Source organism: Siniperca chuatsi, linkage group LG8 (genome assembly GCF_020085105.1).
Source record: "Siniperca chuatsi isolate FFG_IHB_CAS linkage group LG8, ASM2008510v1, whole genome shotgun sequence".
Taxonomy (NCBI): Eukaryota; Metazoa; Chordata; class Actinopteri; order Centrarchiformes; family Sinipercidae; genus Siniperca; species Siniperca chuatsi.
In genome coordinates this window covers 21222311-21234790 of record NC_058049.1, presented here as the reverse complement: position 1 = coordinate 21234790, position 12480 = coordinate 21222311, and the positions used below count along the sequence as shown (strand labels likewise).

Genomic DNA, 12480 nt, shown 5'->3' with positions numbered 1-12480 from the left:
CAAGATGCCATTATTGTAGTGCTGAAAATATAGAAAAGAAGAAAAAAAACATTTAATGACAACGGATTAATTTAATTAACAGTGGGTTAAACAACATAACCATCTCACCTCAATGTACAGAGACCTCATAGAACATTTGAAACCTTAACATCAACCTGCAGTGAGCAGTGTGAATGGACTGTGTGAGCCATCTCAAGAAAAGACTGGATACAGAGGTATGAAACAGATAAAGTGCAAAATCCCAGAATTTGAAACTGTCTTGTGTTTCGTAATCATCATTTGAAAAACAGTTGACAAGCAATTAGTAATCAATCAATAAATAAAATAAATATAGCTATTTTTATAGTTATCAACCTCAAATCTTATGTTGCTTCACGGGTCTGAGAGGGAGGCCAGCTCATGCAGGAGGAGAGCAAAGGATGGACGATCTTCTGGTTTCTGAGAATGAGAACATGAAAAAAAAAAAGCATTATTACAAAGAGTTTTGTATGTCAGCAGTCCTTCCACTAGGAATATGTTAAATTATTTGTGCCCACCTCCTTCCAGCACCACTCCATGAGTAGGTGGACAGCATCTGGGGCCAAGCGTGGCTTCAGGAGCCGCAGGCCTGAGTTCAGGGACGCCACCACCTCAGCATTTGAGCGGTTCTCGTAAGGAAGACGGCCCTCGCTATACACCTCCCACATGAGCACACCTGAGCAGGGGTGAACAGGGAGACTCCTGTTGTTATAGAGAAAACACACTGACTGTTGGTCAGTTAACCTTTAAAGTGATGAGCACAAACCAAAATCAATTCTTGTGTCTCTGGTTCATCACTTTCATGTTTGTGGTTGTTCCATGTTAGCTCTTTTGCATATACACTATTTTGAATGATTATGACAAGTATTATCCAAAGAAAGAGGACTGACTGACAATTTAATTATAAACTGCTTGTAGAGCCATGTATTTATCCATTTATTAGTATTATTTGTTTTGCTTGTATTGCCCACTAACTATATATATATTAAATATTCACACTTTAGAAATTGGCATTAAACATATTTACTGTACCACACTGTACTGCATCAATTGGATACAAGCAAGTCACAACTTCTGTACTCAGAATCTTATCCCAATCAACTGTCCATGCAAAGTCAGTATGTTTAAACTCCTGTTTTGGCGATGGTCCTAACAGTATTAACTTCTTACTATTACTATTACTGTAAATCCACTAGATGGCATTGCACCATGAAAATAGCTACCAATAGTTTCAGCCTTTGGCACATATACACATGTGTGTGTATAAATAAATCAATTAAATATATCAAATTAAAAAGGCCCAATTCTTTTTACATGCCCATTCTTTTTTCTTCAGAAGTTCCAAAAATGCATATCTTGAAATTGCTTCTGTAACTCTGGTTTCCACAACATGATTTTCAACACAATCTTTTGATTCGTGTATTTGACATAAAATGTGTAACAAGACCCTCAGTGTCTGTGGGAAATCGTAGCAAATCATTGTGGTCTTGTTTAGCTTTCCAGTTCAGTTCACTATAGCATACAACACCAGACTCAGTGTGTTATTGGGGAAACCAGGATGATTTTTTTGTGTTTAGTCAACCAGCTGGTAAAAGACCTGCTGTTTTCCTGTGAAAGCTACATATGGAATCTCAAAATGATATCAATGGTTAACAAAAAGACAAAGGAAGGATGTTGTATGACTAAAAAGACGGCAAGTCAGACACACAAACAAAAGGCACAGGGATAGGCAGATGAACACACCGAATGACCAGATGTCGGACTTGCTGCTGAACTTGCAGTATTTGATGACCTCTGGGGCCGACCACTTGACAGGGAACTTGGAGCACTGGGAGCTTGTGTACTGATCATCAAACACAAATCTACAGTGCAGAGAGCGAACACACACCATTATACAGCAGTTTAACTATATTAAAGACATAATAAATATTGTGATGAAAAAGTTAAAATATGGTGGACAGTACAAACATTCAGTAAAAAGAACGTGCCGACTGTGAAAAACATACCTGGTCATACCAAAGTCAGATACCTTCACCTCATTGTTCTCTGAAACAAGACAGTTCCTGGCAGCCTGCAGGAGAAAGAGGAAGAGGAACAGAGGAAGGATGAACTTTTCTAATGGAGTGGAGATACACCAGTGTATCATAAAAAGCTCTCATCTGTTTGTTTACCAGATCTCTGTGGATGAAGTTGGAGCTCTCCAGGTAAGCCATCCCCTCACTGACATCCAGACACATCCCCAACATCATGTCCTGAGACAAACGTCCTTTCCTGGCTCGCAGGTAGTCCGACAGACAGCCGTTCTCCATGAACTCAGACACCAGACACATGGGAGAACGCTGGGTGCACACACCGTAGAGCTGAACAAGCTTACAATGGGACAATCTCCTGTTGGAACACACACAGACACACCCATACGCTGAGTGGTTTTTGGTTCATTTTGCCTGAACAATATGAGGCAACTGAATTTCACTTACATCATAATTCTCGCCTCTTCTTTAAATTCCTCATCTGACATGCACTCTTCTCTTACCATCTTCACCGCCACTTTCCTCTGCCTCCATCTCCCTTCCAGCACCAGCCCAAACTGGCCGCTGCCTAACTCCTGACCCAAGGTCAGCTCCTCAGGGTCCACTTCCCAGTGATCTGTCGAGCAGCAAACGGGTGGTGAACAACAACACCGATAATCTTGTTAAGTTAAAATGAAACAACCACAGCTGTAGGCCAAATTAGAGAATGATGATAACTTCATATAATTACTAAGAAAGTGGGCTTCAGCAATGAGATCTCAAAATGAGTTTTATTGATTATAATCAAAGAATTGTGAAAGTTTCAGGTTTGTTGCAGGACACCAAACAGTCAGATAAGTATACTTCTTGAGTATAGGTCTGTGAGAACCGCTAGAGGTCAGCAAAAACAATATTTTCAGCATTAAGTTCTGATTGTTTTGAGCTCCAGTTCAACCAGCCGACCCATTTACACAACAGTACGTGCTCTAACCTATTGAGGGATCAGCAGTGTCCTGGGAGCAGCCTCCATCTTGAGAGACAGGGTGTCTCAAGCGTGTTATCAGGCCTGCCACACAGATAGCACACAGACATATTAATGCATATTTATTTATAAAGCATCTCAGAGCAGCACATTCTTTTGCCCTTTGTTCCAATGTTTGTGAAGCATTGTTGTTTTATCCGCTGAAGGCACACTTACCAGCAGCATTGTGTTGATGGTAATGGATGAGCTCAGGAATGGTGCTGAACAGGTACTTCTCTGCCAAGTAAAATGTGGCCTCCCCAGTTTCTGTCTGTCTGATTTGGTAATGTTTCACTCTTGGATTCTTCTCGCCATTAGACCTGAAGGTGAATAAAGAGATGCTTTTATGCAGCAAATCACACAAGTTTCCAAAGTTCAATGTAATTACACACTAGGCGTGTCAAGCTATTATTAGTTGTTCTGCCAGCATCTAATTATTTAAACAAAGATTCAGTCAAATGTCATCATGTATATTTATCACCACATTAAGTACTAATCATATATCATTTGTAACAACTAAGTACGTAAGAAGGAAGAAAAATTACCCTGGTGCTTTGGTGAAGACTGACACTGTGTAGACACCCGCTTGTCTTGAGTCACGCACCATGAATGCACCTTCTTTTCCCTATAGCAGAGCGTTGAAACAACATAAATTCATCAAGATTCAATAACACATCTGTAATACACATAACACACGGCTATTGATTGTTTGTTTCATCTGCAGCTAATGCCAGCACTGGCCTAGTAGTCATTTTGAGCAATATGGATGATGGATAGCTGTTCCACCTCCTGCTTGCAAAACTTAGCAAAGCGCTTCACAGCAGGAAATTCAACATTGGAGGAAACATTGTGGTTGTGAGATATTTTTCATGTCCCATGACACGTCGGATTCTTGCTGCACAGGTGCATGTGCGTTAATTCTGCAAATGCAAGATTTCTGTAGCTGTCACAGTCACAGCAAAAAGTGCACTGCGTCATACAGGAGCAACATGCTACCTGCTAATTATCATCAGAATTGGTATTTGGAGCATTTTTTCACGTCAAAACACAGCTGGAAGCATAAATAAATGAAATAATCAATGGATCCTTAAACACATTGTTTTTACCTGTTTCATTAACAAGTCCTCTGCTTCCCCTCTGGTTATGTTTTTGTTGTACCATCTGTGAGAAGACAAATAAATTTATTCTATAGAGGAGAGAATGGATTTACAGATATCCACATGTTAACAATTAGGAGCACAAAGAAGAGAAATTAAATCAAACTCACTCAAATCTCTCATAGTTGTTGCCAGATTTTTCAGCTACGTAAGTACTGGGTACAAAGCCTTTGTTCCTGATGAGGGGTTGGGAATAGATGTTCATTAATCATAGAATCATAATCACCCTTACAATAAAAAAAGTGATATTATTTTCAGCAAAAGTTGTCACTAAGACTGGGATGGGCATCTTTATGTGCCCTACCCCTTGTCATCCTCTACGGACCACCAGTCAGAGTGGGAGCTGTTAATCAATTTATACGCCTGGTCTTTCTGAAGAGGCAAGTCGTCGTCTCCATGCGGCGTGTAGTCTTGCAGAGCGATGACCATCCTCTGTCCTGCATCATGCAGCCCAATCTGGCAGATAAACTCTTCTGTTTTAGCAATATATTTTGTGAGGAGAGCAATTACCGTGTAATAAACACAGAATGCTTTATAGCAGTGTATCTTATCACACTAGGTAGATAAGTAACATAAATAAGCAAGCGGCGACATTTTTTTATCACTTTACATTTTCTTCCAAAAAGACACGCGACAGACAAAACACAAAACAGATGTAAACCCCACAGAAAATATCTTTAACTTCAACTTCATTAACAAACTTCATCACAATGCCACGTGGGTTATATTAGATTGAACAATAAACATATTATGTTTTACAACACGTATCAAATTGTCAGCTATAGAGAAGGCCTAGCACACACGGGATTTAAGCAACACAAGGTAACTAACCAAGCTGCAAAGATTCAAACTCATCTGTGCCCAAAACCCCAAGTGCATTGGTTAAAAGAAAATGCACAATTATTAAAGATGTCAAGGAGAGCAGTCTTGAAAAGAATGACAACTTCTAGCCAAAGAAGCAACAGAATAAATATCCAAAAAGTTATTTTCTCTACCCCCTGTAATTTGAACAGTATTGACTACCACATCAATAATATATCAACAGCACATGTTGTTCATACTTTAGAAAGTGGTACCTCTAGATCCGGGAGTTGAGGAAGTGGCTTTTTAGACGCTGTGGAGAAATTAGAAACATTTTATTGGAGAATGTTTTTTGCTCATCCAAATGTACAAAATACAATTTTACATTTTACACTACTAAATTATGATCAAGATTCGCCCTAACCATGGTTAGATTTCTCTAACATGTGTGCATGTTAGAGAAATCTTATAATCACACTGAATAATCACACTACTTTACATTATTTATGTGAGATTCTTTCAACTGTTCATGTTCATGTGGAAATAAAATACACACATTAGGGTTAAAGCCCTTGATGAAAATATATATGAAACAAGGAGAAGAGAAGAAATAATACAAACCGTAGCCTATTGGGTCATATACATGACAACCTGCCGCCAGCTTCTCTGTTTGTTGGCAACATCTCCATTTTCCATCCATCCAGAAGTTTGGGTGGTATTTTGCAACCAAATTGTTATGCTTTGTCTCTATATCAGACAGAATAAAAAGAATATCGTTGGAAATAGCAAGCTTGTGAATTTGTATTATGTACAATCAAGCGTTCACAATGATTAGTTGCACTGCCATCTTTGTTTGAAGCATGGTGTTTTAAAAATGCTTTACCCTCTTTGAGAGCTCGGACCCATCTCTGACGACAATCATTGTCTGGGGCAAAAATGTAGAGGTAATGGTCGTGAAAAACCTGTAGAAACATTTGCATTTGAGAAAATACTACTTTTGTTTTCGTGTTATGGCATACTTATACTACATGCTTAATCATACATTATACTTACTGCATATAACTCTACAGTTAATTATTGTTTATTTAGAAGTGTGTATTCTTCGAGAAATTGTGAGCCTCACCTGAAAAGGGTACTTATAGTTGCACGGTATGGGGACATCACTGCACACGATCTCCACACACTTGATTCTGGACAGCGCGATGCAACCTTTCAACATGGGCTTTTTCTAAAAGAACACGATCTTTTGGTTGGTTCTCAAGAAGCCAAATTTACAGACCCAGCCTCCAGATTTCATCATTTCAAATACAAAGCCAGTTTATTCATTGATTAAGTGCATACATACCCCGGGACGGCGTTCAGAATACTTCAGGTCTTGCGTGTCCAATACAAAAAACCTCTCCTTGTAGTTGCATGGTGATGTTCTTTTCTTTTGTTGAGATTTTTTAATCATAGTTGCCTTCATAATCACCCTGGGGAACATGGTAACAGCTACGAAAAACACTATGACAAACACTGCTGGGCTCTGGCTTACGGAGAGCGAGACTGAATACCTCGCAGTGAGAGAGAAAAAATGTAGTGGATGATAACTTGATAGAAACCGTGGAGCTTCCGGCATAAAGTTGTTGCACTCGGTAAACCACATCCTTACGGCAAGAAATGGGGCGTGCTAGCAAACACACAACTCACACACTCACACACACACTGTACATGCAGTCACATTTACTTTCACTGACTATGTTGCAATAAGTCAGTGTGTGGAGTGTGCAGTTTAGTAGGAGGGTGATTCTCTAATCTCTGCACTTTTGAACATTTCCCACCAACATATGCACCTTGAAGGTAGTAATGTATTCTGGTAATGAAACAAAGTTTTGGTAAAAATAAAAAGATTGGACAGGGGTGTTAATTTAACAAAAAAAAAGAGAGCATAAAGCTAATTTCACTAGCAAAACAACACCTATTGAACACTTACTTGAAAACTATTTTTTTAACTAACTGCGTATTAAAACTGAGGTTTCAGGCAATGCAAGGAAATTACTGCATTTGTTGCTGCCACAATGAAGATTTTGGAGAAGTGTTTTGTGTTATGTAACTTTGTCTTGACTGTATGTTTTTATGATTTGCCTTGTTGTTTCTTTGATTATGCCTCACTGTCAGCATATCTGTCTCTGCTTTAATACAGTGATGTGAGATGGTTTCAGTTTTCTCGTCTTTTTTAATCTCTCTCTTACGATGATCACAGACAAACAGAGACAAAACAGGAAAGATTTAGATGGATGCTATAGTACCACCATCGGGAAAATGGTTCCTAAAATTTAGCCTGCATTCAAATTTTGGATTAAGATTACCACCTGGTCTCGATCAATTTTCACTGAAGGTAAGGCACTTTTTTGTCAACAGGAATAGGTAGAAAAAAGACAATGTCACAAAATCAAGGTTGAGGCTAAAAACATGTTTACATTTATTAGGGGTAAAACTATTTATATTTAGTATTTCTATAATTTGCTTTGAAATGTTGTTGAACTGTGCAAAAGTTGTATCTCACATACTCATTGAGTTCTATTATGGAATTAGTACCCAATTTAATTCAAATTTTTTAACAAAATTTCAAAATAAACTTCCAGACCTTTTATGAGGGAGCCTGTCTGCTGTGGCTTGGGAAATGTAAATAAATTTTGTCCAATTTGAGCATTTAAAAAAGAAAAGAGATTGTGGTCTGGTAGGTGTATATGGCGTGTGAGTGTGTGTTTGTGTGTGTGGTCCTAACGTTCCAAGAGAGCAACAACAACATAATGCAGAAAGATGAATACCAGGTGGAAAAGACCAAAAACAAGTAAATGTGTCATTATAATGATGTTTGTTGTGACAAATGTAAAGGATGAGAACTTATGAAACTGTATCCACAAAAGATTTCAGTTTTGAAATCAAACAGAATTATTTCCTCAACAAACTATAAAAAGATTTGACAGAATCAGAATGATGGCCTTTATAAAATAATGTAAAGTAATTTATTAAGTAACTAGACTGTAGTGTCTGAAAAATTCTCCTGTGCTGGACCTACAATTTAGTGATTTTTTTAAAAGCTGTACCACATGTGACTGACTTTAAAAAAGGGGTAGTCAGATTATTAAGATGATGTGAAAATGGCCGTAATATACCTACACACTGTTTGGGACCAGGACTATATGCAAAAAACAAAAAAAACAAAAAAAAAGATTTTGTCTCTTAATACCCATTTTTACAGAATGGATTATCTTAACAACTAATATATATTCAATTTTGTATTATAAAATGTGCACTTACATAACTAATTTCTGTATTTTTCAATTATTTTATTGTGAATTGACTTTTTTTAAACAATGTTGTGTAATTGTTTACCTCAGGCAACTGTTGATGGTTGATGGTTATGTCCTGCCATTGTTTTTAATTTTCCTAAATCTGGAAATTACTCTGTTCTTCCTACTCGCAAAATACTCTATAAATAAACTATTATTACTATTATTATAACTATAGGTTTTTACGAAGGCAGTTTTAGCTAGAAAAATATTTGGTGTAGCCTAATGGTATAACAATGACAACAAAGGTGGCTTAAACTATGTGTTAGTTTGTAGTTAGTTTGCAGTTAAATGCACTTTTTCTTTATTATAGAGGTCAGAAATCACCAAGCTACACATTATTACCCCGTAAACCGAAGCTTACCTTCTTACGTTGTTTCTCTACCACCACATTTCATTTACCACCACCAGATTCAAGCTATTTTTTAAACTATTATCAAATACCGAAAAAACAACCTTGATATCATGATCAAACAATTTATCATACTTCTAAATATTACGACCAATAAGCGTTTAGTTGTTCGTCAGGTACGGTCCAATCCGCATGACCAAAAAAAATGTCACGTGCATATTTCAGCCAATGGAATTGAGACAGAAACGAACGTTCATGTCAGTGTAAGGAGCTAAGCTAGTCATGAGCTAGTTGGCGGATTCTGTTACATTTCATATTGAAAGTCTACATTCAGCAACTGAGGAGTCATTTAAGAGGTGTGTAGAACTGTCATTGTTGTCTTTTCATTCACGTATTTTGTTTAGTTGGTTTTTGGTACCGGCGTAACTACTTAGCAGAGGCTAGCAACAATACTGCCAGCCCAACACTAGCCACAGAGCTAGTTAGCAAACTACATTTGTCTGTAAAAGGTAAAGGTAGTGGTCCTGCTAACGTCTACGTCTGGTTGTAACGTTAGACTGAAGAGCTACATGTTCAACAACGTGAATAAAGGTGATCAGGTTGTAAATGATAATATAGGTAGCCGCTAACGTAACTAGCATCGCTCGCTTGTTACGTTAGCCCTCACCCGGACTGACAACTAGCAGGCTAACTTTGTCCTCACGAACTTTACACGACGAAGATCTTGCCGCTGCTGCGAATTGAAGCAGCCAAATGTTGCAGGGTCTGTCGACAAAAGCACACGTATAAGAGTTATTTCCAGAGGTGGAAAATAATTAAATACTTGAACATTATTACTACATTTAAATAGGCTACAGTTTTAAGGTAACGTTACTAGTAGCCTACATTAGCTGATTAATGTATTTCAACTGTGATAACTGATGATTTTATTCCACAACATTTAATTGAAAAATATTGTGCTTTAAAATCTATTATGTTTTTGTGACAGCTGCAGTAACAGGTTAGTTTGCAGATTAATATTTTTTACATACAAAATGTATGGAAAATGAAACAGATGAAACATGAAACAGAACTCATTGCGCAACTTAAACTCTCAGGATTACATAAAGTTAAACAAAACCAATAAACTGGGCTCAACAATAAAAGCTAAGACTACTTACACATTACTGCATTAATACAGTTTATTAATACTCTCAAAGTGGTCATTCTTTGTAATGAGTGGTTGTACTCTTGATACTTGCATTTTGCTGTATTCACTTGACTAAAAATGCAAACACTCAAGGAGTGTTACCCAACTTGTGTTCTTGTGTAACATTTGTTTGCTTTTAGACATGTAACGTTTGAACACTTGTAATACAACATTTTTGACAGTATTGCTACCTTTTTTTAATGTAAAGGATTTTAACACTTTTAGAATAAAACTTCTTCTGTTTTCAATTAATTGCTAACTTTTTACTATGTATATTACTGTTAAAATTGTACAGAGGAAACCTTACGTGCAATTTCAACTCATGACTGGTGTACAAAATGTAACATATTTGCTATTTAAAAAAACAAGAACATGTTTTGCATTGCTTTGTAAGAAAAACAGACTGATTAACATTTTTTGTTACTGTTTCAGGTCAGCATCATGGGTGAACCTCAGCAGGTTAGTGCCCTGCCTCCTCCGCCTATGCAGTACATCAAAGAGTACACAGATGAAAACATCCGCAAAGGTCTGGCTCCTAAGCCACCTCCGCCCATCAGAGACAGCTACATGATGTTTGGCAACCAGTTCCAATGTGATGACCTCATCATCCGGCCTCTGGAGAGCCAAGGCATTGAGAGGCTCCATCCTATGCAGTTTGACCACAAACGAGAGCTGAAGAAGCTCAACATGTCCATTCTCGTGAACTTTCTGGACCTGCTGGACATCCTTATCAAGAGCCCTGGCAGCATAAAGCGTGAAGAGAAGCTGGAGGACATAAAGCTTCTGTTTGTTCATTTGCACCATCTGATAAATGAATACAGGCCACACCAAGCCAGGGAGACATTGAGGGTGATGATGGAGGTTCAGAAGAGACAGAGGCTAGAGACAGCTGAGAGGTTCCAGAAACATCTGGAGAGGGTGGTGGAGATGATCCAGGGGTGCCTTGCCTCCTTACCTGATGACTTGCCACAGATAGAAGGTCCGGATGGTGCTTGTGATGGGACAAGGAGTGTGTCTGCAGCAGCTAGTGTTGGTTGTTCCTCTGGGCAGGCCCCCAGGCTGAAAACTGAACCAATGGATGTAGAGGAAGCAGGTGCCAGCTGTATGGCAGCAGGTTGCCAGGACAAGAGCGCCCCTACCTCAAAGAGGGACAAAATATGGGACAAGGATGCTGCCATGTGCAGTATTATTGATGAAATAGCTTAATTTTCCTGTTGAGTAGTTGTGATTCTTTTTTGTACACATAAACTGTGTTTGTTTTTTGTATGCTGTATTTAGAGTAAGTATGAAGAAGTTTGCTGTGTTTTCACTGGGCCTGAAATCCTGTCTGGAGTTGAATGGTGTTTTATTTAAAGGCTATCGTGTAGATATTATTAACAGTTTCTGTGAAGATATTTGAAGAATGTAAATATTACACAGATCAACTGGGATGCCAACTTTCAGTTTTTGTTATAAACCCAATAAAGACATTTCCGATTGCAGTAGGAGTGCAATTCTGTCAAAATACCACAGTAGTGTTCATTAAACCGATCATTGTAAGGGAAACTGCATCAAATCAAATGTGTTAACATTCCTTTATGTTCACAAAGCATTCAAGTCCTGTCACTGTGACTTGCACACTGTCTAATTTAGTGAGAGTGGTCATGGAAAGGTCAGTATGTATAGACTGTAGTTAGTTACATAGTCACTCCTCCCTCCTTCAAACCCTTTCACCTTAGTTTTTCATGAAAGCATTTAACAATATAGCCAGTGTTTTGTTTCTTCCAGCAGCAGCACTCATTTAAGAATGTAAATTCTACCAAACATTAATTTCCTTTAAGGATCCTAACTTCCTTATTGCAATACAGAGCCAAATCCTTAGGGGGGGTAAATTTGAATATTGAAGTATACCACATCTACGTCTGTGACACTAGGCAGTTTCACCTAGGTGTGTGTACATTAATCCAGTAACAAAATGACAGTGTTAGAGAGGTCTAGCCTTTGTGTAGCATTTAGTTTACCCACAGTTTTATAGATAATAGAACATAATGTTAAGGAATGAATTTAACAAAGGTTTTTCAACACTGTCCCACCATCTGTTGAGTAATAGCCGCTTGGGAAGACTACGTAAATCGAATTTGTTGCTTTATGTAAAGCATGTTTTTCACACAAGGGTCTGGGTGTCTTTGTGGCTCTCTGAGGCAGCGGGATATAATGTGAATCTAAAAAGTGTCTGTGTTTAGCTAGCCGGAGGATCTAGTCTCATTGCCTTGACCCAGAATGGCTTCCTGGTTCCACCTGACACGCACCGACTTGTGTAACAGATTTACAAAGGGTTTTTATAACACTGATCTGCTCCGCAGCATTGTCCTACCTCGCCTGAAACCGCAGAAAATTATTTTTGTGTTTATGAACAATAACCGCAACTTAAAAGTCTCTGTTTGCACCTCCACAGAGACTTTCAACCCTTTTTTTAAGCATTACAAAACGTAAATTTACACGTGGTTTAATTTTTTGGGTATGCACGTAAAAACGGACAATGTGCAGAACTGGGCTTATGTCATGCCCCTGCCACCCCGCCCCCTGGCTGTTATTATTATCCTGTGCTGGGATTCCCTA

The 12480-nt window shown here is 38.3% G+C and overlaps 2 protein-coding genes across 4 annotated transcripts; one reads left to right on the top strand and one right to left on the bottom strand.

The window, feature by feature from the left end:
• Positions 1–51: 51 nt before the first annotated feature.
• Positions 52–7619, bottom strand: itk (IL2 inducible T cell kinase). Of its 3 annotated transcripts, none has more exons than XR_006379050.1 (17): positions 6352–7619; positions 6130–6234; positions 5890–5968; positions 5628–5753; positions 5267–5319; positions 4510–4661; positions 4316–4381; positions 4155–4209; positions 3594–3673; positions 3226–3368; positions 3019–3093; positions 2496–2664; positions 2190–2406; positions 2025–2089; positions 1762–1880; positions 537–720; positions 52–438 (listed from the first exon to the last, which is right to left on the bottom strand). XR_006379050.1 is itself a non-coding variant. In XM_044206420.1 (17 exons), exons 1-17 carry the CDS (start codon positions 6649–6651, stop codon positions 373–375), a joined length of 2028 nt encoding a protein of 675 aa, XP_044062355.1. In that variant the 5' UTR covers positions 6652–7619; the 3' UTR covers positions 52–372. The 3 variants fall into 3 exon arrangements, 2 of the variants coding, with proteins under 2 accessions (XP_044062355.1, XP_044062356.1); XM_044206420.1 differs by having other exon boundaries at positions 537–694; XM_044206421.1 differs by having other exon boundaries at positions 537–694; positions 5282–5319.
• A 1270-nt stretch (positions 7620–8889) lies between these two features.
• med7 (mediator complex subunit 7) lies at positions 8890–11363 on the top strand. The gene is made up of 2 exons (XM_044206423.1): positions 8890–9049; positions 10315–11363. Exon 2 carries the CDS (start codon positions 10324–10326, stop codon positions 11086–11088), a length of 765 nt encoding a protein of 254 aa, XP_044062358.1. The 5' UTR covers positions 8890–9049; positions 10315–10323; the 3' UTR covers positions 11089–11363.
• The last annotated feature ends 1117 nt before the right edge of the window (positions 11364–12480 follow it).

Excerpts from the sequence above, each read along its gene's own strand:
- med7 (XM_044206423.1), top strand. The coding sequence starts at position 10,324 with ATGGGTGAACCTCAGCAGGTTAGTGCCCTGCCTCCTCCGCCTATGCAG.
- itk (XM_044206420.1), bottom strand. The coding sequence starts at position 6,651 with ATGTGGTTTACCGAGTGCAACAACTTTATGCCGGAAGCTCCACGGTTT. Across the intron at positions 4,210-4,315 it reads AACAACTATGAGAGATTTGA|ATGGTACAACAAAAACATAA; the intron begins GTGAGTTTGATT and ends GTCTTCTCACAG. Across the intron at positions 2,090-2,189 it reads ACTTCATCCACAGAGATCTG|GCTGCCAGGAACTGTCTTGT; the intron begins GTAAACAAACAG and ends TTTCTCCTGCAG.